This window comes from Lynx rufus, unplaced genomic scaffold (assembly GCF_022079265.1).
Source record: "Lynx rufus isolate CCGP_SWC_20201006 ecotype Redwood Valley unplaced genomic scaffold, mLynRuf1.p SCAF_4, whole genome shotgun sequence".
In the NCBI taxonomy this organism is placed as follows: Eukaryota; Metazoa; Chordata; class Mammalia; order Carnivora; family Felidae; genus Lynx; species Lynx rufus.
The window spans coordinates 151,609,272-151,634,215 of record NW_025814856.1 but is presented as its reverse complement, the minus strand read 5'-3'; the positions used below and the strand labels follow the sequence as shown (position 1 = coordinate 151,634,215).

The following is a 24,944-nucleotide window of genomic DNA, read 5'->3' as shown; positions in this document are numbered from 1 at the left end:
TGAAAAGCAGTTGTCCTTAGAAGGGCTGTGTGAGTCTGAGACAAGATGACTGAAAAATGTTAACATCTATTTATATAATTGTGAAATTTTTAATATCTAGAAGACAAAGTTCTAAAAGCTTATGGGAGAAAAATACATAGACTATAGAATAAAACTGATACCATTGTTTCTGTTTTACAGAGAATTTTTTTTCCCGAAGTTTTGAGGGTGAATAACTTTGAAGAATTGTCCATTTCATTCATATGTAAAAACATAATAAATCGTTTTTCCAGGGGCACCTTGGTGGCGCTTGATTTCTGCTCAGGTCATGATCTCACAATTTGTAAGATCAAACCCCACACCGGGCTCTCTCTCTCACTTGGGATTCTCTTTCTCTGTCTCTCACTGCCCCTCCCCACTCGCTCTCTAAAAATAAATAAACTTAAAAAAAAAAAACATTTTTCAGACATACAAAGATTCATAAAGTTTGATATTCACTATAGAGGACAAGTAGAAGAAATGGTGACTAAGGTTTTGGAATAAAGCAACTGTTAAGTAAAGGATGGCCATTGAGATGAAGAAGACTGTAGGAATAGGTTTTTTGAGAAGATCAGAAATTCAATTTTAGACATGTTAAGGTTGAGGTTTCTATTAGAAATCTAAGTGGAGATATTGGATAGATTGGTAAATATTCAAGTTTGGTTCTGTTATAGAAATATAAATTTGAGAGTTAGCATATGGAATGCTATTTACAAAATAATACTGGCTGAGATCACGAGAAAGGATCAATAGAAAAGATGAGAGATTATCTAAGGGTGCGAATTCTCATAAAGAATTTTGAGACAGGGAATGCAAGCTGGTGCAGCCACTCTGGAAAACAGTATGGAGGTTCCTCAAAAAACTAAAAATAGAGCTACCCTATGACTCAGCAATTACACTACTAGGCATTTATCCACGGGATACAGGTGTGCTGTTTCGAAGGGACACATGCACCCCAATGTTTATAGCAGCGCTATCGACAAGAGCCAAAGTATGGAAAGAGCCCAGATGTCCATCGACGGATGAATGGATAAAGAAGATGTGGTGTATATATACAATGGAGTATTACTCAGCAATCAAAAAGAATGAAATCTTGCCATTTGCAACTACGTGGATGGAACTGGAGGGTATTATGCTAAGTGAAATTAGACAAAGACAAAAATCATATGACTTCACTCATATGAGGACTTTAAGAGACAAAACAGATGAGCATAAGGGAAGGGAAACAAAAATCATATAAAAACAGGGAGAGGGACAAAACAGAAGAGACTCATAAATATGGAGAACAAACTGGGGTTACTGGAGGGGTTGTGGGAGGGAGGATGGGCTAAATGGGGAAGGGGCACTAAAGAATCCACTCCCGAAATCATTGTTGCAATATATGCTAACTAACTTGGATGTAAATTTAAAAAACCAAAAATAAAAAAAATAAAAAAAAGAATTATGAGACAACGTCCTTTTGGGTTTCCAAGTTATAATCTTTAGCTGGGGTGGTTATTGTTAAGTCAGACCCGGAAGAAGTTTTTCGGTTTCTTGTTGACTTAACGTAACCACAACTGCTGGGACTTCTGCTTGGTCTCCTGACTACTGGACCTGCCTTCTACTTGTCTCCCGGCCGGAGTGGGTCATGGACAGCAGCCGGTGCAGACCACGGAGAGTCTTGGAGTCTGAGACCCGGCTGAGCCTTGCCAGAGAGTGTGCTGAGCACACGTGCCACCTGTGGTTACGAAGCAGCCCATCTCAGGGACCAGCAAGTCTGTATGTCTCTAGAGACTAGCCTCTGCGGTTGTGTTAACGCAGAGGAGCACAGTGTTGCCAAGGCTTGTAGAAGGCCAGGAAGCCGCCATTCACACATAGCCCAACTCTGCTGGGAAAGTGGCCTGTAGAGGTCACACTGTGAAATGGCAAATTGAGATGATTTAAATAAACTTGGAAGTGCAGGTGAGGAGTTCGTTGAAGGAAGCCCTGGTTTGGACTCACAAATGAAACCTGCTTGTTTGCATAAAGGTCCACTTTGCTTTAATAGTTTTGAGAAGCAGAGAGGTGGGTAGGTTTTAAAAACTAGGAGAGTTTAATGTTTCTGTTCGGTCCTAGTTGTTGAGCCTAATGGGTTCAGAAGGACCTTAGTATTTCCCTAAACAAAGTCACAGGCTACCTGGTCATTCCTTAGACTGCCTTTGTATGTTCTTTTAGTGCAGCATTTCAGACAAAAATACCTGGGAACACAGGTACTGATGCAGCATCATACAACACTGACTCACAGTGGAAACCATAATGGCCAAGGAGATGAGAACTTTGTCAAAGTTATTATTTTCATCTCAGAAATAATAGGAGATACTGCATCCGTGAAATAAGAACAAGATAGATAGTCTGAAAAAATTCAGTGAAGGATAAACATTGTTACTGATAATTAAAATATAGCAGAAATAAGGATAGAGTTGCAAGGTGAAATTGAGCAGATCTCTTGAAAAACAGTGCAAAAAGACAAAGGAGGTAGAGTATTTGAGAGAAGAGAGAGCTTTATTTGAGGATCTATCCAGGAGGTTAAATATCAAATAAGTTAGTGTTCTAGAAATAGACCACAGTTAGACAGAAGGAAAGTTATCTTCAAAAATATGATTGAAGAATATTCCCAGGACCAAAGGACATATTTTCAGATTAAAAAGGCCTATCAAGTGTCAGGCACAAACTTTTTTTTATTTTTAAATAACAGAAAACTGAAAACAAAGAAGTCTGCAAGCTCCCAAAGAGGAAAAAAAGTAGGTTACACATGACCATCCAGAATCAGAATCATTTCAGAATTCTCAAAAGCAAGTCCTGAAGCTAGAAGATACTTCTGAAGGAAATTTATTTTCACCTTAGAACTCCTTATCTGTCTGTTAATTGTGAAGGTACATGAAAAGACATTCTCAGACCTGAAAGATCTCAAATTTTTTTTTTTTACCCTCCGTGCATCTCTCTCCTGAGATTATCTCAGGAATCTACTGCACAATATGCGTCACCAACATGAAGAAATGAAGAGAGTATGTGTGATAAAGCAAAGAGGTAATCAAACACAAGAGAGACTACAATGGGATTCCTGAGATGATAGGAGAGATGGCAGCTGTGCCTCATATAAGGACAGCCAATTCAAAATGTGGCAGATCAGAAATTTGCAAGGGGTGGCGGTTTACAAAAAGATAAAAATGAGAGGACACTTGGTGTTTTCAAAGAGAAATGTGTTGTGAGGCCATTGCAACATTTGGAGGACATTTGGTGGTTGAATTACTAATGAACATGTACAGATCTAATCAGAGCAAACAAAAGTTGTGCAGGAAAAGAAAAGTAATGGTATTCTACATGGCTCAGATATGTTGTAGAGATTCAGATATTCCCCCCACTACTGATACATTGTTACAGCAGCATTTGTAGAAAGGACTATTCCTTCACTGTTGAATATCTTTGAACTCTTTCTTAAAAATGAGTTGCTCATAAATGTGTAAGTTTATTTCTAGAATACATTCCACATCCACCCACAGACTTATTTTTTAATGTTTTTTAAAAATGTTTTTATTTTTGAGACAGAGAGAAATAGAACATGAGCAGGGGAGGGTCAGAGAGAGAGAGAGAGAGAGAGAGAGAGACACAGAATCCAAAGCAGGCCCCAGGCTCCAAGCTGTCAGCACAGAGCCCGATGCGGGGCTTGAACTCATGGACTGTGAGATCATGACCTGAGCTGAATTTAGACGCTTAACCGACTGAGCCACCCAGGCACCCCCACAGACTTATTTTTTATAGAATTTATTTGGGGCATCTAAGACCTTAGCATTTTCACATAAGCTTTTTATTTAGTATGCAATTTTATCCAAAAAACCTACTGGGATTTTGATTGAGCTTGAATTGAATAAACCAGTCAATTTGAGGAAGAATGACATCTTAAAAATGTTGACTCATCTAGTTCATCAGTAAGGTTTATCTTTGTATTTCTGTAGGTTTTAAACATTTATAAAACGATGTTCTGTAGTTTTCAGCATATGGAGTAGTATATAGCATGTTTTGTTATATTTACCTGTAACTATTTTATGTTTGTTGAGATTTGGCATGTGGTATTTTAAAAATTTGATTTTCCAGTTCATACATAGAACAATTGATTTTGTTAAATAGATGCCTTAAGACTTCCAGTATAACATTGGAATAAAGTGGTAAGAATAGAAGGTATCTTTGTTCCCAGTCTTAGTGGGAAGGAGTTGAGTATTTCACAATTAAGTATGTTATTGCCTGTGAGTTTTTTGTAGATGGCTTTTATCAAGTTGAGGACGTTTTCCTTGCTTTCTGAGTTTTTATTATGAGTGGGTGTTGCATTTTGTCAAATGCCTTTTATGCTTCTTTTGAGATGATCATGTGTTTTCTCCTTCATTCTGTTGAAATGGTACTTTAGGTTGATTGATTTTTGCATCAGCCTTCCCTTCCAAGGATACACTTCATTTGATAATGATATACTACTGTTTTTGTTTTTAATTTGCTTATGTTTTCAGAAAGATTTTTATGTCTATGTCATGAGAGGTATTTATATGTGGTTTTATTTATATTGTTTTTAGATTTGATATCACAGTAATACAGGTTTCATAAAACGAGTTAGGAAATGTTTCCTCGTCTTCTATATTCTGAAAAAATTTACACGTGGTTGGTATTACTTCTGTTTTATTTCCTCTCCAAATTCGTTATTGACCTGGACTCTATCAGAGTATCTTTATTGGAGAGCCGCCAATGGACACTAGCTGTCACAGGATTCCTCTATGCAGATTTCTGGAATTCTTTTTGGACCATTTCCCTCTTTGTGATATTTTGCCCCATAAATTTCAGTTGCCTCAGCCTCTTCAGGTTTTGGTCACTGTCACCTCTGCTCAGTGTGATTGTTGGCCCAGCCAGGGGTCTACTAAGTGCCAGAAGAGCAGAAAGCTGGGACAGACCCTCAACGTGTTCATCTGTGTTACTTCCCTTCTCTCAGAGGACACAGATTTGCTGTTCAGTACCTGTTGTTTGATGTCTGAAAGCAGTTATTTCATGTATTTTGTCTCATTTTCTAGTTGATTATGCTGGTAGGCCTGGTCTGTTACTATCTCCTGTGTCATGGCTGAAGGTAGAAGTATATAAATAACATTTGAACTTTATAATAATGTAATTGTGAGTGTTGACCTAACCCAAATGAGGGTGGAAGGCTAGAAAGTAGAATTGATGGTGCCTGGGTGGCTCAGCCGGCTGGGCATCTGACTTCGGCTCAGGTCATGATCTTGCCATTCCCGAGTTCAAGCCCCACATTGGGCTCTGTGCTGACAGCTCAGAGCCTGGAGCCTGTTTCGGATTCCGTGTCTCCCTCTCTCTCTGCCCCTCACTCACACTCTGTCTCTCAAAAATAAATAAACATTTAACAAAGTTAAAAAAAATACTTTGTTAAAGAAGAAAGTAGAGTTGGAATGTATGGTTAGGCTGGGTGAAAGAAAGCTTTCAATTTGTGTAATATGATAATATCTAGAACTAAAAAGATCAAGTAGCACTCATACAAGCATTTTATTTAATGACGTGATAGTAAATGACAAAATAATCATCTAAGAGTCTAACAGGATTATTTCTAGGGAGAAGCAAGAAAATGAGAGGAAGGAAGGAAGAAAAGGTTCGGGGAAGGAAGAAAATGAGAGATTACTTTTTTCCCCAGTAAACCTTGTAGAACTGTTTAGGAACATACACAGAAAAATATCAATGAAACTAGGGAAATCATAGGAAAGAAAGTGCAATAATACTGGTCTTGGTCATAATCAAAATCAAGATCAAACACATTTTAAAAAGAAAAAGAAGAAATTATTTTTACTGCTATAAGGTCCCTAAAGTCATGGAATTTTATTTATTTAACAGTAGATCATGGAAGTATATTGAGCTGATATAAATACCAGGAGAAACTATATCCACATTCATAAAGGAGAGACTTCTAACTTCTGTATTTTAGAATTTGATAGATGAAGTAGACCAAATAAAGGGAAATGGAAAATATTGAATGACACAATTAGCAAGCATATGTGTGTTTGTACATGCATCCAACTTTGTGCAAATTAGCACGAAACTTTATTTATTTAAAGTTTATTTTGAGAGAGAGAGCGGGCAAGTGGGAGAGGAGCAGGGGGTGGGGGTAGGAGGACAGAGGATGTGAAGCAGGCTCTGTGTTGAGAGCAGACAGCCTGATGCTGAGCTCAAACTCACAAACCATGAGATCGTGACCTGAGCCAAAGGCAGACACTTAACCAACTGAGCCACCCAGGCACCACCCCTATTTTATTTTAATTTGTTTATTTGTAAGTACTAATTTACTTTCTCTACACCCAACATGGGGCTCAAACTCATGACTCCGAGATCAAGAGGCACATACTTCCAACTGAGCCAACCAGGCACTCCAAATTAGTATAAAACTTTAAAATACAAGTGTAGTGAACACAAAAATTGACTCTTAGGCCACAGTGGAAATATTAACCAGTTCCAAAAAGAAGAACTCAGTTGTGTATTTCTTTTTTATTTATCCTGTTTGGGGTTTATAGGGCTTCTTAAATCTGTACCTTGGTGAGTTTCATTAGTTCTGGGGGAAAAAAAAAAATCAGTTATCTCTTCAGATATTGTCTTTATTCTCTTTCTTCTTCTGGGACTCTGATTAAATATTTTTCAGATTTTTTTTTTTACTACCTTCCATGTCTCTTAATTTCCTTTCTGGTTTTTTGTTCGTTTGGTTTTTTTTTTTTTTTTTTCTTTCCTTAATGCATTAATGGATGATTTCTTCTGATCTTTCATATTGTGTTTGAATTGTTTTTGGTCATCTTTTGCTAAATATGTCTATTGAATTCTAAAATTTTGCCTTTCTAGAAGTAATGTTTGTTCTTTTTTCATGCTTGATATATCTTAAATAGATTTTTATACCCTGCACATACTTTCAAGTTTATCATATATTTATTTAAACAGATAAGCATTATTTTTAAATCTGTATCCAGTAATTCCACTAAAGTCTGTGAGGAATGTTTCTACTGGTTGTTGTTCATGTTGTTTTCTTTATGTGCTTGATTATCTATGCCTGCCTGCTTCCTGGTTGTTGTCACTGAATTATTTGTAGGGTTCTCCAGGGTCCAAGGTAGATTTGCCCTCCTCTAGAGAGACTTTGATTTGGCTTCTGCTGGATACTGTGAACATTGCCATTAGGGATGCCTCAAGCATAATGGTCTTTGGTGGGGCCAAGTATAAAGACCTTAAGTCTCCAGGATGCAAATCTTCCTAAGATTGGTTTCAACAACTTCTCCTTCAACAACTAATTTTCTTCTATCCCCCTTTTGTTTTGTTTTGTTTTTTTTTTTTATCTTGTTCTGACTTCTCTGTAGTTTGTTCTTACCCTGAAACTAACAGGCCTGGGTCTCAGCTTAACATGGAGATGATCTCCCCAAAGAGTCTTCATCTTGGTCTGGCCCTGGGCTTTGAATGCTGTCCCTCTTTCCCCATGTGTTGTTACAAAGACTTTACACTTACCTCTCTGGATTTTGACTTTTATACAGAAATTGGCTTGGGACTTCTCACTGCAGATCATTTATCATTTTTAAGATATTGGTTAAAAAATAAAGCTTTATATGGTAGTTTACATCATTTCTAGCAGGAGGCAAAGTTAAAGCTGTAAATACATTTATTGGAAAACAGAACAAAAATGAGTGAGCTTATCGCAGGTTAAGAAACCAAAAGAGAGTATTAAACATTGTGATAGTGGAAGCGCAGGGATTCAGCAGAATTTGGTAAAATAGAAAAAAGTAATATTTCAATAAAAGTTAGAGCTGGTTCTCTGAAAGACCAATAAAATAATCAAATTCTTGGCAGGTCAGATCAGAAAATAAAGAGAAGAGACATAAAGATACATTAGAAGTAGAAGTGGGACCATAACTACACAGATGAAAGAAAATAAGTGATATGTTAGTGATTATATTATATTATATTAGAAAATAAGTGATTTATATTATAAACCACCTTAATAGTTTGGCAGTTTATCATCAAATTAACACTATTAAAAATGTTTTACACATTAAAACTGCTTTTCCATAGGTGACATACTTCACACTCCTTTGATACATAACATATAATAATATATTTAAAGAAAGCTCCCTTGCTTATAATTTTTCATCTGATGCTATATTTCTAGAAAATTAAGTTTAGTGTATGTGTTTCAGTCAAAAAGTAGACCAGATGTGTTTTTCTTTATGATCATCTTCAGTACTATCGTTGCTCGCTTTGTAGGTCACACTCTTCTGCAGTTATTCAGATTATGTGTCTCTGTCTCATTGTTAGTCCACCTCTCTTCCTCCACTCTTTGTACCAGCTTGTTAAGTTTCCTGTCCCTGGGTTTGCTGAGGAGGTATTTACGGTGGTGTATGTGTGGTGGAGCAGCGCTCACGGGATGCATGCTTCTCCTACTTTTTGTGAAACCTCTAGAAAAGTTAAGACTTTTTAAAAAGGAAAATTAGCATTGCTAACTTTTCAGTTTTAGAGAGTAGCTTGGTGTTCATTTGGCAAATATTTATTGAGCTCCTAAAATGTGCACTACTAGCTTTATATTTCATCCTAGAGACAGACTTCGGGTCATGGATTACCAAGTCAGCTGTTTTATTTGCCTCCCACTCGCAAGGAAGTTAGAGTATGTCACTTAGGACCAATTAGCTGGAAGATTCAGATTTTTAAAGGTGGGAATCAAATGGTATGGGTGCTTAGATCCTGCAGGACCACTAAGAATGTCTGAAGATTGAAGAACAGGGTTTTTGGAGACCTTCTGATATTACCAGTAGAAGCCGAGGAACGTAAAGTAAAGTCTCACTCTCTCAATTGCCTTTAGCATTAATCTGAGTGTGTTCACAAATTTGAGGGGTTTTATTTGTTTTTGTGTTTTACTTACATAGGAAAAGATGAAAAGTGCCTTTATGTTAAAAGCATAGCAGGGTTTCAAGCTTTTGGATACTCTCTCCATTGTACCTTGTTCCTACTTTTTTCCTGGAGGTCATCATTTCTGTTAGCCCCCACTCCTGTATTCTGATAGGCACAATTTCCTATTTCTGGGATCTCTGGGTATCCACATTTAGATATGATTGTATTTAATGTGTCCTGTCTTCTATTTATTAACTATTTTTTATTAGTAGTAATAATAACCGATTTATTGAATGCTTATGTATAGGACACAGTCTTAATCACTTTAATGCATTTCCTTTTGTGACTCTTACAGAAACCCTCTTAATAAAGTCCTGTGATTCCTATTTTACAGAAAGGATGACTGAGGCAGGCAGGTCACATAAATTAGCCAAGGTCTCTCAGATGGTAAAGAGGAGCCAAGATTCAAAGCCAGGCAGTGTGAGTCCACAGCTCTTATTCAGACAACCGGTAGCTTTGGCATTAACAGTAGCAAGGAAAACAATATTATAATGACAAAAAAGGAAAAAATTACAACATTGGAATTGCTAGTATTTATTGAGGGATTACTATGTGCCAGTCATGATAATAATTGCTTTATTTTTTTGTGAATTTTTTTTATGTTTATTTATTTTTGAGACAGAGAGACGGAGCACAAACAGGGAGTGACAGCAAGAGGGAGACACAGAATCTGAAGCAGGCTCCAGACTGAGCTGTCAGTGCAGAGCCTGACGCGGGGTTCAAACTCACGAGCTCAGAGATTGTGACCTGAGCTAAGTCAGACGCTTAACTGACTGAGTCACCCAGGCACCCCAATAATTGCTTTATTTTATCTTTACCCCCACCTTTAAGATTATTTTCAGCTTGTGAGGATACTGAGACATAGAATTTAATTGACTTGCTTAAGTCCACATGGCTAATAAGTATTGAAACTAAAGTCAAACTCCTGAACCAGAGAACCTACAGATTGTTGTTTATTTGCCCGTTTATCTTCCTCTAAGAATGAATTGAAGAATAAGCACTTCGTTAATCTTCTAACACATAGTAGGTTTTCATTAAGTGCTTATTGAAAATAGTATATAAAGCCATGTTTACATGAGGTAACTTCTACTCTTTGCCTCTTCCACAGCACCTTAGGTGTTTGATTTTTCCTGTCAACTCTGCTGGACGCTATACGGAATACCACCGTTGTATTTTTTTAAATTGTAGAACCTTTGTAATTCTGGAGTATTTTAAGTTTAGTGCTAAAAATAGTCTGTGCTGAGCTCTAAAAAGATAAATATCTTTTAAAAACTTGTATAATTTTAAATTTATTAAATAAATAATACTTGAAGCAATTGAAAGATTGAGAGGGGCCCCTGCATGGCTCAGTCTGTTAAGCATCCTATTCTTGATCTCGGCTGAGGTCATGATCTCACATCTTATGAGTCCAACCCCCACATCTGACAGCGAAGAGCCTGCTTGGGATTCTGTCTCTCCCTCTCTCTGTCCCTTCCCTGTTTGCACTTTCTTTCTCTCTCTCGCTCTCTCAAAATAAATAAAGAAACTTAAAAAAAAAAAAGATTGAGAAAAAGGGAGATGCAACAAATAACCACATACCCATCATCCAGAATTTGATCGTTGTTTATGTATATACCTTATGTCTTTCCATATTTAATACTAACTTCTTTGTTTTGTGCTTAAAGCCATATCCAGAAGACCCAGCAGTTTATAAACCACTCTCCCAGGAAGAATTGCAGAGGATAAAGAATGAGAAAAAACAGAAACAGAATGAGAGAAAACAGAAAATATCAGAAAATCGCAAACATTTGGCTAGTGTACGTGTTGTACAAAAAAACCTCGTCTTTGTTGTAGGTCTGTCTCAGCGCCTAGCAGACCCTGAGGTAAGCCCTCTTGTGTTTTCTTTCTCAACTTGACATTTTTTTCTTTTTTGCTTATCTTATTTGGAAATAACAGCTGACCTTGCCTATTTCCAGGATTTCCCTGAAATTATTAAAACTTAGGAGAGAATGGGAAATGATATTTTAATTCTCTCTAAGCAACCAATGGCCAGTTGTGATCTTAGGCAAGTGTCTTTATCTTTCTTGGCCTCCTATTCTTTAGTTGTAAAACGAGGTGGTTGAGCTAAATCTCTAAAATCTCCTTTAGTGCTAATAATCTGTGAAAGTTGGATAATTGTTTTGTATTGCTATATGGCTAGCATGTGATATGACTACTCTGTTTCTTTCCTCTTTTCTGTAGCTGTGTAAGGATCGTCCTGGGCATGCAGCTACATGAATCCACTACAGAGCTGTATTTTTTTAATCCTGCCCAAGTAGTGATTCTTGCTTATAGAAGAGTTAGAGAACTACTGCTACGCTGTACCATCATTCTTTATTCATTCATTTCAAGCCAAGTTTGGGGAAAGAGGGAGAATTTGATGAAGGAAAATAATGGACCGGGTTCTGTGGTGTGTGTTTGGAGGCAGAGCAGACCTTATTACCCCTGTTTATTACCTCTTTTTTCTCCTTTCACCACCAGTGCTGTAAGAGTAACACTGAGCTCATAACTTTCCCTGATACCCTTGGATGTATATCTGCTAAGTTTTCGTTTCTGATGTATTAGGAGGTGCTGACTAGATTGATGGAAGGGCAGATAGAAGCTGATTGACAGCCAGAGTGTTTACTTGAGTAGGAGAGAGTTGGATTTGGGGGCTCTGCCAAAGGTACCCCTCGAGAAGAATTTGGAGTAATATTCCTCATGGTACCCATTAAGAGGGAAGGTTATAGTGAATATGCTTAGGGAGGTGGGAATCTTCACACTTGGCTAAGTGGGCTAATGGCCCAAGAAGAATGAAATTTAACGAGTGTAAACATTAAGTTTACTGTGTAATTGAGGTTGTGAAGGGCTTCGAGATCAGTAGAAGAGAAAGTCAGAGAGACCTTACCAAGAAGGCTTTTCTCATTGGCAATAAACATAGAGGCAACTCCAGAATTACTTGGACCTAAGTCCAGGGATGCTGGCCTTAGTGGGTTGCATGAGTCCTTCAGGAGACCAGGTTCTTTGCAAAGCCAATGGGGTTGGTCTAGAATTCCACAGGAAAGGACTTTTCAGCAATGGCTCTTAAGGATGAGAGCTCATTTCAGGTCTGTGACTCAACCTCAACAGCCAGTTCTTTCTTTTTTCTTTTTAATTCCTCAGGCAGGCAGAATCCCACTTCACTTTTGACCATTTTCTTGAACACCGCTCCAACTTTGCACCAGTCCTTCTGTCTTCGCCTTTCAACTCTTGTCTTTTTTCTAACTAGAAAAAAAGGGCCCTTCTTGCCTCTGCAAGTTTTTTACTTTATCTGTCTCTGTTTACTCCTACTGATCTTACTGATTAGAGTCTACTTGTGCTTTCTGAAACTGGTATTCCAGTAAATGAAAGGAACTTTTATTTTGATTTGACAAATCTTGGATATGCATGTACTTGACTGTGTTAATACATCCTGGGTCCTGTCACTTATAGTACTGGAGGCACATAGGGAGCAATGCCCGAAAGCTGGCTAAAATTAAGCCATAGTCTCAGTCTGCTGTTTGGATTATAGGTTTTCTGCCTCCTCTTTGTATTCTGTGATTTGTTTCTATTTACTTACAGAGATTTCTTATTTCCACTTCAAAACATAACTCCAGTAACGTTAATCTGAAGAACTGTTACACAGAAAGAAATTAATCTAGGTGACTAGTGAGAGAGGACACCTTATCATGAATCTAAATGTGCCTTAAAAAAAAAAAAATCACTGTACTGGTTTTATACTTTTGAAATCAGTGTTCTTGGTGAGAAGACCCTGAATTTTTTTAAACATTGGTTTCTCTCATTTATTTCACTTGAAATCCTAGGAAGACCAGAGACCACTGTTTTATTTACTCAATCCTACCATTTCTAAACAATAATATCTTAACACATCCTCTTAATTTGTGTGTATAATCTTTTCCGTTTGGAAAACTTAAAGTTAGCTTTATTAGAAAACTTGAAGTTTCAAATTGCTAGTGGTAACTTTCAGGTTAAAGGAGCTCCCTATTATTTTTGGATGATGAACAATTTGGTGTGTGACTGAATTTTTTTTTTAATTTAATTTTTTTAAATGTTTGTTTATTTCTTAGAGAGAGAGACAGCACAAGTAAGGAAGGGGCAGAGAGAGAGAGGGACACACAGACTCCGAAGCAGGCTCCAGGCTCTGAGCTGTCAGCACAGAGCCTGACACAGGGCTTAAACTCACAAACCGCAAGATCATGACCTGAGCCAAAGTTGCATGTTTAACCAACTGAGCCACCCAGGCACCCTGTATTTGACTGGATTCTGATTAACAGGAGAGTTTAGGAAAAATTCAAGATTATTTTGAAAATAATTTTTTGCCTCAAAAAACTTAATACCACGATTGATTGTCAAATGTATTCACTTATTGATAAATAGAAAAAAAAACTATTTTAGAAGTTATGGTATATAGTTAGAGGTAGTGATTAGAGGTAATTATCTTCTAAATGCTAAAATTTTGGATTTGCTGGAACCTAATTCGTTCATTTTCTAAATTAACTTCTGAATTTTTACCCTGTTTTAGATACTTTGATGTTGTAGATAAAGTAGTTCAGCAAGCCAGACACAGTCTCTACTCTTTTTTTTTTCTTAACATTTACTTATTTTTTGAGAGACAGAGCATGAGCAGGGGAGGGGCACAGAGAGGGAGGGAGTCACAGAATCCGAAGCAGGCTCCAGGCTCTGAGCTGTCAGCACAGAGCCCGATGTGGGGCTTGAACTCACGAGCCGTGAGATCATGACCTGAGCTGAAGTCAGATGCTCAACCAACTGAGCCATCCAGGCACCCCAGTCTCTACTCGTAATTAATTAACTGTTGGGAAGACAGAATTTAAGTACTTTTAACTGTGCTAAGCATTTATAAACAGAGAAGTAGAGAGTTTGGGGGGAACATATAACAATAGGGGACTTGGCTACTATAGATATTCACAAAAAGCCTTCCTGAGGGAAGGATAATTAAGAATTACTAGGGATTCCCTAGGCCGCAGATAAGGACAAGTGTGTGTCCCAGGTATGTGGTGGTCTGAGAGAGTAGCTTGTTTGAGGAACTAAAAGACTTTAAAGACAGAACCATGTTATTTTACAAATGAGAAGTTGAGGCATAGAGAAGTTAAGTGACTTGCCTAAGATCACACAGCTGTTTCATAGCAGAGCCAGGACTAGGACCCACCCCCCACCCCCACCCCCACCCGCCCCCACTTCTAATCCCCTGGTCCTAAAGGTCCTATTCTAGTGTTTTACACTGATCATTGGTCTGTTGTCCATCCATTTCTCTGGTCATTGATCCTTCTGTCTGTTTACCAAGGTTTTGATTTTCTCTGTAGTGTCCATGAAAACTTGACTGTGTTCCCAAAGAATATACAGGGAGACAGTTTATTTATTATTAAAAAAAATTTTTTTAATGTTTATTTCTGAGAAAGAGACAGAGTGAGAGCAGGAGAGGGGCAGAGAGAGAGGGAGACAGAGTCTGAAGCAGGCTTCAGGCCCTTAGCTGTCAGCACAGGGCCCGATGCGGGGCTCGAGCTCACGAGTCATGAGATCCTGACCTGAGTCGAAGTCGGACACTTAACCACCTGAGCCACCAGGCGCCCCTAGAGGAAGACATTTTTAAACATTTGGCATGCCATTGGGCATTTATAATTCTGTCATGTAGTCTTTTTTTTTTTTAATGTTTATTTATTTTTGAGAGAGAGAGACAGAGAGCAAGTGGGGGAAGAGGAACACACACACACACACACACACACACACACACACACACACACACAAAATCTGACGCAGGCTCTGGGCTCCGAGCTGTCAACACAGAGCCCTATGCGGGGCTCAAACCCACAAACCATGAGATCATGACCTGAGCCGAAGTCGAACACTTGACTGAGCCACCCAGGTGCCCCTGTCATGTAGCCTTTTATATTCTATATTAGTATTAAAGCTGGCTCACTGTGAAGTAAATATATGACATTGAATATACGGATAATGTGATATGTAGGGTATTCTGCCTATTCCCCATACTTTTTATTCACTAGAATACTGTTTTGCTAGTTGTATGTTTAGACAGAATCTAGAATATTTAACTTAATATAGAAAGTTTAAGTTATTTAAATTTCCCTTGCCTGGGCAAGCCATTTCTTATCAGCCATAGGGCCATTTGCTAATACTCTGAGGCCCATCGGTGTTCTTTATCCATGTAATTCTTTTTGTTCAGTGTTAAAATTGTTCCGTTTTCAATAAGCATTTATGGGGTACCATGCGCTGCGCAGTGTATAAGACACTGAGTATACACCAATACAGACGTGGTCCCTGCTTATTTTCAAGCTAACAGTTACTGTAATATGAGTAGTACTGAGGGCTATGGAGGCACAAGAGAGAGCACCCGATCTTGCTGGCGAGGTATGTACTCTTCTGCTGTCTTTGGGGTAAAGTGCTTCAGGCACAGGAACTATACAAATGCTTCTGGATGAGAAAGATCTCAGTCTGCAAGTGATTTGTTTGGCTGGAAGATTAGAGTGCAGTGGTGAGAGATGAGGCTGGCGAGGTAAGTAGTAACAGATTATGAGGGGTTTTTAACCACGCCAAGGAGTTTGCACTTTATCCTAAAGGCTGTGGAAACCTGTTGAATGTTCTTAAGAACAGAGTGACATGGCTAGATCTGTGCTTTGGAAATAATCATTCTGGCTCCAGTGTGACATGTCAGTGTAGTTATACAGAAATCTTATGTTGTATTGAAGGTCTTGTAGCCAAATATTGGCCAGAAACTATTTCCGTAAGCCAGTGGTTTTCTTATCCGATCCAGTAACCATTTTTTAAAAAATATTTTATAACACTCCTTGACTTTCATGAAGTAAAGAAATAAAAGTATTAAGAGGAAAATAATTATACAATACTATTTCTACATGTAAAGCTTGGGTACCCCTACTCTAGGACCTTGCTGTTCAAGGTGCAGCTTCTGGGCTGGTAGCATTAGTATCACCTGGGTGCTTATTATGTAAACTCGGGCCCTGCCCCAGAGCTACTGAATCCAAATACACAATTTTACCAGATCCTTGGATGATTTATATGCATATTCAGGTTTGGGACATACTATTGTTAAGTATACAATAAAATAGTGGAATACTTACATTTTTTGTAGAATCACTGTGAATGTGACACCCACAATGCAGATTGTTACAGGTATCTGTATTGGCAACTCAGGTACCATGAAATGCCAATGATGTGATTTTTCCGAAACAACTCTTAGTATAATTCTGAATAAAGCACTTGTAGTCTTCCCTGAATTACATATTATTTGCGTTCCTGTAAATTCAACATATGTCAAAATTGTAGGGAACTACTTTGAGTTTATGTATAATGTGGAGTTTGTTTCTGGGTTCACTTAATTATACATAGGCTTCTCAGCTACATTAATGTCTTATAGGACATTCAGCAATTGTGCAGGACAGTTCTTCATTTTGCAGGGCTAGCCCAAGCCTGGTAAGCCATTCCTGGTTCTCGTGCACTGAACATAAGTATTGCCTCCCATTCATTTTAACAACCTCCCCCAAGAAAAGCTCCCACGGATTTTTAAATGCTCTCTTGAATGCTGCCTTCATTGAGAGCTACTACCATAAACTCAGATGTGATTTGAGATGCTGATGTAGCATAAACTGACCAGCCTGAACCTTTGAAGCAGGTATGTTGGCCGTGGAGCCTTTCGCTGAGTTGGTATCCATCCAGCTGGAATAGTGAATACAGTTCTACGCTCCACCAGCCAGGAAGCTTTTCAAAATAAACTCTTCCCCCTGCTCCTCAGCCCTGGGACTTTGCTGTGTAAAGCCTCAGGGCCATTGCCTTCACCACTTAATAGTTTCATTATGTTAGGGGATTTGGTGGAAAAAAGATCGAAATCCAAAAGTATCATCTCATAATCCATTAAAATTGACTATAGAAAACATAACAGCCCTATACTTGTAAGAACCTAAAGTAAAATGTGGTAAAAAATAATTGTTAATTAAGTTGAAAACTGTTAGGAATTTATGATACCTCAGCCATACACTATTTCACAAAGTCTTGATTCTATCATACAGAACACATTAGCTGAGTTGTAAGTATGTGAGAATGTTACCAAATTAAGAGTGTTTGGAAAGAATACTTGGCACACACTTGGACAGGTACACACAGAAAACTTCCTTGAGAGAGAGCTTGCTGTTTGTAGAGGTTGTAAGAACAGTAGGTCTATAGATAAATTCTAGGAAAAGAACCAAATTTAATTTTAAAGTAGTTGGAAATTATGGGAGAAGTTTTATATCAGGTTACATATGGGTCAAATTAACACAGGTCAAGTAAGTCTGTAAGTAAAGTAAAATGAAAGGAGTAAAGGAGGTGGCACAGGTATAAGGGGGAATAACTACAAAGAAGTAACCGGGTAATAGAGAAATGAATAAATTTGTTTCCATCACCCCATATATGTTGTTTACTAGGCAAAGAGTAGGGAAAAAAAATGCACACACACAGAGGAGATAATCAAGAAACTGCAAAATCAACACAAAGAGAATAAGTGCACACATACAGTGATACATCATTAAGCTTAGAAGGTTGAGGAACATTGTTACCGTATTTGCAATTTGTAACTTGAACGTATCAAATATTATATACAATAGATTTATGAGTAAAGCTGTCTCTACTTATGTCTGTTCTTGAGTTTCTGTCTGTGTTTAATACATAATTATTTGGTCATTGTTTTGAGAATTACTTTTTTATAAGGATCATCTATTAATGAAAATGTGGTTAAGATGTTTGATTGTTTTGGTGTTTAAGAATACTGTGAAGGTAAGATTTCACTGATTATTGGTGCAGATACTAGAACATGGTGGGTAATACCAAATTTAGTGAGTCTCTGTTTCCATATAGTGGGTCAATAAAAAATAGCTTTTACATTCTGTTGATAATATCCTATAGGTTAACCACACAAATTGTAAATTAGGAAGTAGTCACATTTATTAGAAAACTTTAAAAACTATTTTCCTTTCACTGAAGAGGGATGGTTATGTCCCCATTATAAGGATAACACTGATGAAAATGGGGACACATTATACCTTATTTCTTCTTCTTTTATAGGTTTTAAAACGACCAGAATATTTTGGGAAGTTTGGTAAAATACATAAAGTTGTCATCAATAATAGCACATCATATGCAGGCTCACAGGTAACTCATTATAGGGATTTTTGCCTTTCCTCCCTATGGTCTGGGCTTGACCTGGGCTGTTCAGAAGGAAAATTCAGCTTTAATTACAAAGCCTGAGGGTCAAGGATTTAAGCAGTGTAGTGACCTCTGTTGGTGGGGTGGGGGAATTTCTCATGCTCATTTGACTCCAGGACTTAACAGTGAATTGATAATAAGAGGGAAATAGTAAAACAAAGTTTAGTGTTCGTTTGGGGGGGAGGGGGAGTTGAGTCTGTTCTCAGGCATTGCGATAATAAGGTGATGGTTTCTAATTAATATTTTCAACTATTGAAAACTTAGTAGAGCATCTTTGTTATGCTGGTATTAGCAGATAGAATACTCTCGCAAATTGCTTTTATTTTGGGGAGAACATAATTTGACAAATCTTCAGATCTTATTTTTTTAAATCTAACTTTCAAAGCTTATTGTAACCTTGACGAGCCTGTCAAATGACTTTAAAAATATAAATACCAAGCCAGGGATGATATTTTATCCATGTATATTTTAGTATACTTAAAATCAGATAAAATTCATTCAGTATGGTTGTTTTAAGATAAACTAGTATATGGTTTAATCAGACTTACTACTACTTCTAATTATTGTCATTATTATTAATGATAGTAGTAGTAAAGGCCTTCAGAATTCCCTAGGCAGGGTGCAAAGGAATTGTTAAAGTTTTTGTTGAATTTGAAACTTCGGTAACAGTGTGTTTTCACTTTAGGGTCCAAGCGCCAGTGCTTATGTAACCTATATCCGGTCAGAAGATGCTCTCAGAGCCATACAGTGTGTCAACAATGTGGTAGTAGATGGCAGAACACTTAAGGTAATATGTTCCTCTTGATGTTTTTTTAAGGGGGAAGAGGTACAATGTAGTAAATAGAGGAGAGGCTAGGATTTACCTATTACATTTGAGGGGGGTCTATTTGAAGATTGCTTCTTAAGTATCCATACTAATTTATGACAGCTCATTTGTTTACTGCCAGATTATGTGTAGGGTCTTGTTTTACCAGGTAGGAATAAACACATTCATTTTTAGGTGATAATCTTTAAAAATCTTCTGTAATTACACATAATCTTATTTTGTGAAAATAGGATCTATGATGCTTATGACAGAAAATGGTTCTGATTTGTTGTCCTTAAAGATTTGAATATTGATCAGTTCAGGTTTGAATAAGGGGTCCCACTGAGCCATGCTTTATTTAAGTGGGAAAAGGCTGGCATAACTAGAAAAAAGAATTTGCCTTCTTAATGAGCAAGTACAGTTACTTGCAAGAAGTTACTATAACGTGGAACAGATTTTGTGTATCTTGTCTTCTGATCCCTAGGGAAGATTTGGGTACTCAGATTCTGGAAACCATAGACTTGGGTGGGGGGCGGGGGGGGGGGTGGTTCTTTAGTTCTTCCAAATGAGCATCATTTTTAATAAATTCTGCTTAGTAATAGTTTAGTTCTCCAGTATTCAGAGCCTTACTTATTGTTTTGGTTACATCGATGCCTCATTTTAGGTGAAGTGAAAACACCAAAGATGGAAATCTTCATTGTGTCAATTCACATTTTGGGTCATTTTTCCCCCTCCCCAACTCTCCTACAGGCATCTCTAGGTACAACAAAATACTGCAGTTACTTCTTAAAGAATATGCAGTGTCCGAAGCCTGACTGCATGTATCTACATGAATTGGGGGATGAGGCGGCCAGCTTCACAAAAGAGGAAATGCAGGTAGTAAATTAATGTGAATTATAAACTTTGCGGAAAAGGGAGTATTTTTCTTTATAAGTTAAAATTACAAAAGCAAAAACTAGGGATTCTATTTTTTTAATTGTTATTAAAGTAGCATTTTCCAGTGTTCCGTGGAATATCAGCTCTACAGAATTATTGTTGTAATAAAGATGGGTCGGTAGTCCATTAAGTGTGAATGAAGATAAATAGGTTTCTTTCTTACAGGACTTCTCAGAGTCTTTAATGTGCTAATACATATCCAGGAAGGGAATGTACATTCAGAACTTAATTGGCCAACGAAGGCATTTTGGTAAATGCTACTTTAGTGGGAATATCAGCAAAATGAAAACTAAGTGGGTTACTGTAATTATGAGGTTTTTCCTTGCTAATTTCCACTCTATAGAACATGCTAGATAATAATAAACCTATCGAATGTTGCTGATAAGGTAACATTTTTATAAAATGATTCTCCCCATGAAAGTGTACACTGAATCAGTGTCATGAGTTGAAGGTTTATTATCCCATGTTCTTTTTTATATTTTCTGTCCTCTAGTCTCCTTTCAATTTGTAGTATAAACAGGCCTTTACAAGTAAAAATGTTGACCACATGCATATTAAATGAGGATTATACCAAAGCACAATGCTGCATTTCCCTATTGTAGCTGAGGTCTTCAGATTGTTGCTGTGGACTTTTGCAGGAACACCCTTCTCATTTAGGAGGTGGGGGCAGCATTGATTGCCAACTTTGATTCTCTAGGTCAAGCTGGAGAAAGTCTAGTAGGGTCGCCTTTAAGAGCAGATTGTTAAAATGAAATACTGACTTTTTTTTTTTTTTTTTTGACTTGGAGTTACTACAGATTAAGTGTCATTGTAATCAATTCATTGATATGTCTTGATAGTATTTCTTGATGATCCCAAAACAGTGTTAAAATAAGGTCTCTGTGATATTTAGTGGGGACAGATGACTTCTTATCTAATAAATGCTTCTTAATTTGTTTTCTTTCTTTGAATAAAACTTTCTTGGGTAAAATCTAAGGTTGAACCACTTCAAACTAGTTTTGACAAGTAGAGAATATGCACTACTCATGCTACTATTACAATGAAAATCTCTGTCTAAAGAGTTTCTAAGCCCTACTTGATCTCTTTTTTGAGTATTATTGAGTTATAAATGAAAATGGATAGGTGGCCCCTTGGAACTTACTTGTAATGGGATTTAACCTGTCTCTCTGGACTACCCCTGTAGAATCATTTGAATATTAGTTTCAGCTTTTAGTTGCTAATAAAAGCCAGAATATCTCCCGAAGTATTGATTGTAGAAAAAAATTTCAAGGCTTTTCATGTTTTAAAGATGTAAAATCCACATCTGACTGTATTTTTTCTTAATAATTTAAAATTCACTGTTGTGATGAACTCATCTGTTTTTCTTTATGTGAGTTTAAAATTAATTTGAAAGGAGGTTTCTTTATTAAAACACTTTCTCTATTTACAAAGGAAATTTGAACAGATTATATCACAGTAAACATCAGCTCTTTCCTTGTTACTGCATATCTCAAACTTTAGTGCTGTATGAAACATTTGTGGATCCATTTGAAACAGGCAGGAGCGCCTCTCAGAACAGGGAACGATGTGGGGCGCCTCGGTGGCTCAGTTGTTTGAGCGTCTGACTCTTGATTTTGGCTCAGGTCATGAGCTCATGGTTTGTGAGATCAAGCCCCGCATTAGGCTCCGTCCTGAAAGCGTGGTGCCTGCTTCAGATTTTCTCTCTCCCTTTCTCTGCCCCCTCCCCCACGCATGCGCTTTCTCTCTCTCTCACTCTCTCTTTCTCAAAATAGCTAAACATTAAAAAAAAAAAAAAAAAAGAATAGGGAATGATAAGTTGTGCAGTATATATGATACAGTCATACTCGAATCATCATCGATTAGATGATATTGCCCTTGCTTGTTTTTATTGTTTTGTTTCTGTTTTGATCTGTCCTGTTCTGGATTTGGTTTTCCCATAACATCTAGTTAGACCACACTTTTAAGATAAGTAAACAATCCTTGAAGGTAAGTAAAAATGTCTTTTCAGTTGTAATATACATACAAATAGTAGAAAGTTATTCAGGATAATTTCATTGGGATTTATTTTTGTGTTGGACTAGTTTTCCAGAAATAGTCTTTGCCTAATTTCTCCCATAATGTTTGTGACATTGCCTTCTGATATACTGCTACCGACTACAGTAAATACAAATTTCTCTTTTTTGTGTACAGAGCAGTGATCTGCAGACTTTTTCTGTAAAGGGCCAGTCAGTAAATATTTTAGGCTTTCTGGGCCAAATGGTCTCTGTAGCAAATAGTCAATTCTTCTGTTATAGCAGAAAGCAACCATAGACAGCAAGTAAATAAATGAACATGACTGTTCCAGTAAAATTTTATTTATAAAACTCCAAACTAGTCTGGAATTTAAAATATATTAATTTTTATGTAAAAACAAATTAATGGAATTTTTACTTAGTGTCAAGATAATGAAAAATGTAATAAGACTTTTCATCTGTGTATTATTCACAGTGTTAGTCTGATTATTTTGTTTTGTTTTTTTTGTTTTTGGATTTTTTGTTGTTTTTAAATGTTAATTTTTTTTTTTTTTTTTTTTTGAGAGGGAGAGAGTGAGAGCTTAAGTGGGGGAGGGGCAGAGAGAGGGAGAGGGAGAGATATAATACCGAGCAGGGCTCCGTGCTCTCAGCTCAGAGCCTGACGCAAGGCTTGAATTCGAACTGTGAGATCATGACCTGAGCTGCAATCAAGTGTCAGATGCTGAACCAGCTGAGCCACCCAGACCTCTGTATAGTTTTTAGTCTCTTTTAAAAAGTTAGATTAATTACTTTTGGTGATCTTCAGAAAGTTCTGTTAACGGCCTGTTAGAAGACTTCATTCATAGATGAAAGATGGGGAAATAGGTTTAAAAGGGACTCTAGTTTTTTGAGGTAGCAAAAAAGTTGACTATTAATAAGCTTTTTTGCATAATAAAGTGGTTGATGAAATGCCTTAATTAATGGTATACGTATCACATAGTTTTGTTGGAAGAACTTTCATTGGTCTAGTGGTTCTGTGGCATCATCCTCACAAGGTTCTCTAAAGCCATGAAAAACTTTTACATGTTTTATTTAGGATTTCTTTAATAATTTGGAAAGTAAGTTATTAATTTTTAGCAGCCATTTTATGAGCCCCACTGCAGTTTTTATTTCTTCTTTCATTAGGCGGGTAAACACCAAGAATATGAACAGAAACTACTTCAAGAATTGTATAAATTAAACCCCAATTTTCTTCAACTGTCCACGGGTTCAGTTGATAAGAATAAGAACAAAGTGACGCCACTGCAGAGGTATGATACGTAAGTACCGATATTAGTATGATCAGACACCTTCCCTTCATGTCTGTCGATCTTCTCCTTTCATTCTACATCTTCTTCAGGCAGAATCCTTCTTGACAGTGTGTATCATTTGTGCACAGTTGTTGCACCAAATAGGAAATGTTGAGTCACAGTTTCTGGGTTTGAATATTTGCTGCCTGCTGCTCCCTGGTAACACATCAATGAGCCTCTTGATGGCTACCCTTTGCGTTGATTTGCAGACTGGCCTGGACCCTGAGAACACCCTCCTTGCAAAAAAGGAAATTAAGGGATGTTGGTTACTGAAAGGCTCTTATTTACCTAATTAAGGTTTCCCTCCTGATATAATGTGGGGGAAATACTGGAAAAGGAAGAGTGGGAGTTAATCTGAAGCATTGTATGTTGGAGACACACATATTTGTGGTTTTCTAGTTGCAGAAATCACTAAAGTTCTCTAAATGGGGAGGATTCAGAATCTTTTTCATCGTAGAAAACGGCTTATTATTGTGTAGACCTGTGCTATGTCAATGTTTAAATAAACTTACAGTCTTAGGTACTGAGTCTCATTCTGATAATGGTGATCTTCACATTTTGGGTTATATTTGGTTGTGGCCTGTCAGAAAATGGTATGATTAATAAAAACAATAATTTGGGGGTTGTACTCTATCCTGAATGTTCCTTAAGTTTGGTGTGTTAGGCTCTTGTTAATTTTCTTTTGATTTGGTAAGTTTAATTTTTATAAAATGGATTCATTTTAAGTAAATAGCTATAATTAATTTAGATATGTTGATTTGCTTCTTAAAAAAAATTATTCCAAAGTTAAATTTAAGTAATATGCTAAACATCTGCTTGTTGCTTGCTGTAGTCCAGCATCTATTTAGCACTAAAATAATGTAAGGGCCATTTTCCAAATATAGCTAATAATAACTACATGCATTGTTGTCAGGTCAGTTTCTTCAAATATGTACTCTTGTATTCAAATTCCTGAAGTCCTGGTTAAGTTTATTCATCTTGATAGTAAAGATCACTTAAAAGGCTATTCAAATTGTTTGTATAAACACATACATGCACATGTATATACATGTGTATATAAATATATAAAAAAGAGCCTACAGAACAAAACATAAAATTACTGTGTAGTAAACTGTGTGAAATTTGCGCCTGTCAAAGCTAAGAATAAAAGCTAAGTCCAAGAGAAATCTTTTGGGGATGATAAGCTTTGACCCTTTCCATTGATCTTTTTGTACCTACTCCTTTCTACCCCTGTATGTTTACTTTATTATGAACCATATTCTATTGCTTACCTCATTGGTTGCTAATTCTGTAGTGCTTCATATAAGAATGGGGTTATTATAGTAAAAATTTATTTCAGATGCTTTTCACAGTTATGTACATTATTGTTCTCATTAAAAATGTCACTCTAATTAAAACCATATTCTGGGTTTATAGCCCCTGGAGAATTCAGACTAGAAATTTAAAATTTAGACTGTCTCTTTGAGATAATGTTTTTTATTTCCTGAATATAAAAGCAATATATTTCTACTTAAGGAAATTTGAATAATAATATAAAAGCATACAGAAGAAAGTAAATCCTCTATGTGATCTCAATACTCAAGACATTTTCACTGAAAACGATTTGATGTATTT

At 36.9% G+C, this 24,944-nt stretch overlaps 1 protein-coding gene across 7 annotated transcripts in view; it reads left to right on the top strand.

Moving 5' to 3' along the window:
* The window catches only part of CNOT4 (CCR4-NOT transcription complex subunit 4), a 148,103-nt gene that overhangs the window by 67,512 nt on the left and 55,647 nt on the right, over positions 1 to 24,944 (top strand). For 3 of the 7 annotated variants that reach the window (XM_047097677.1, XM_047097674.1, XM_047097680.1), the window contains exons 3-7: positions 10,650 to 10,847; positions 18,109 to 18,195; positions 18,935 to 19,036; positions 19,805 to 19,930; positions 23,167 to 23,291. In XM_047097677.1, coding sequence (XP_046953633.1) covers positions 10,650 to 10,847; positions 18,109 to 18,195; positions 18,935 to 19,036; positions 19,805 to 19,930; positions 23,167 to 23,291 — 638 coding nt within the window. Of the gene's footprint in view, positions 1 to 10,649; positions 10,848 to 18,108; positions 18,196 to 18,934; positions 19,037 to 19,804; positions 19,931 to 23,166; positions 23,301 to 24,944 lie in introns of all 7 variants that reach the window. The other 4 variants (XM_047097676.1, XM_047097673.1, XM_047097678.1 and 1 more) reach the window with 2 other exon arrangements.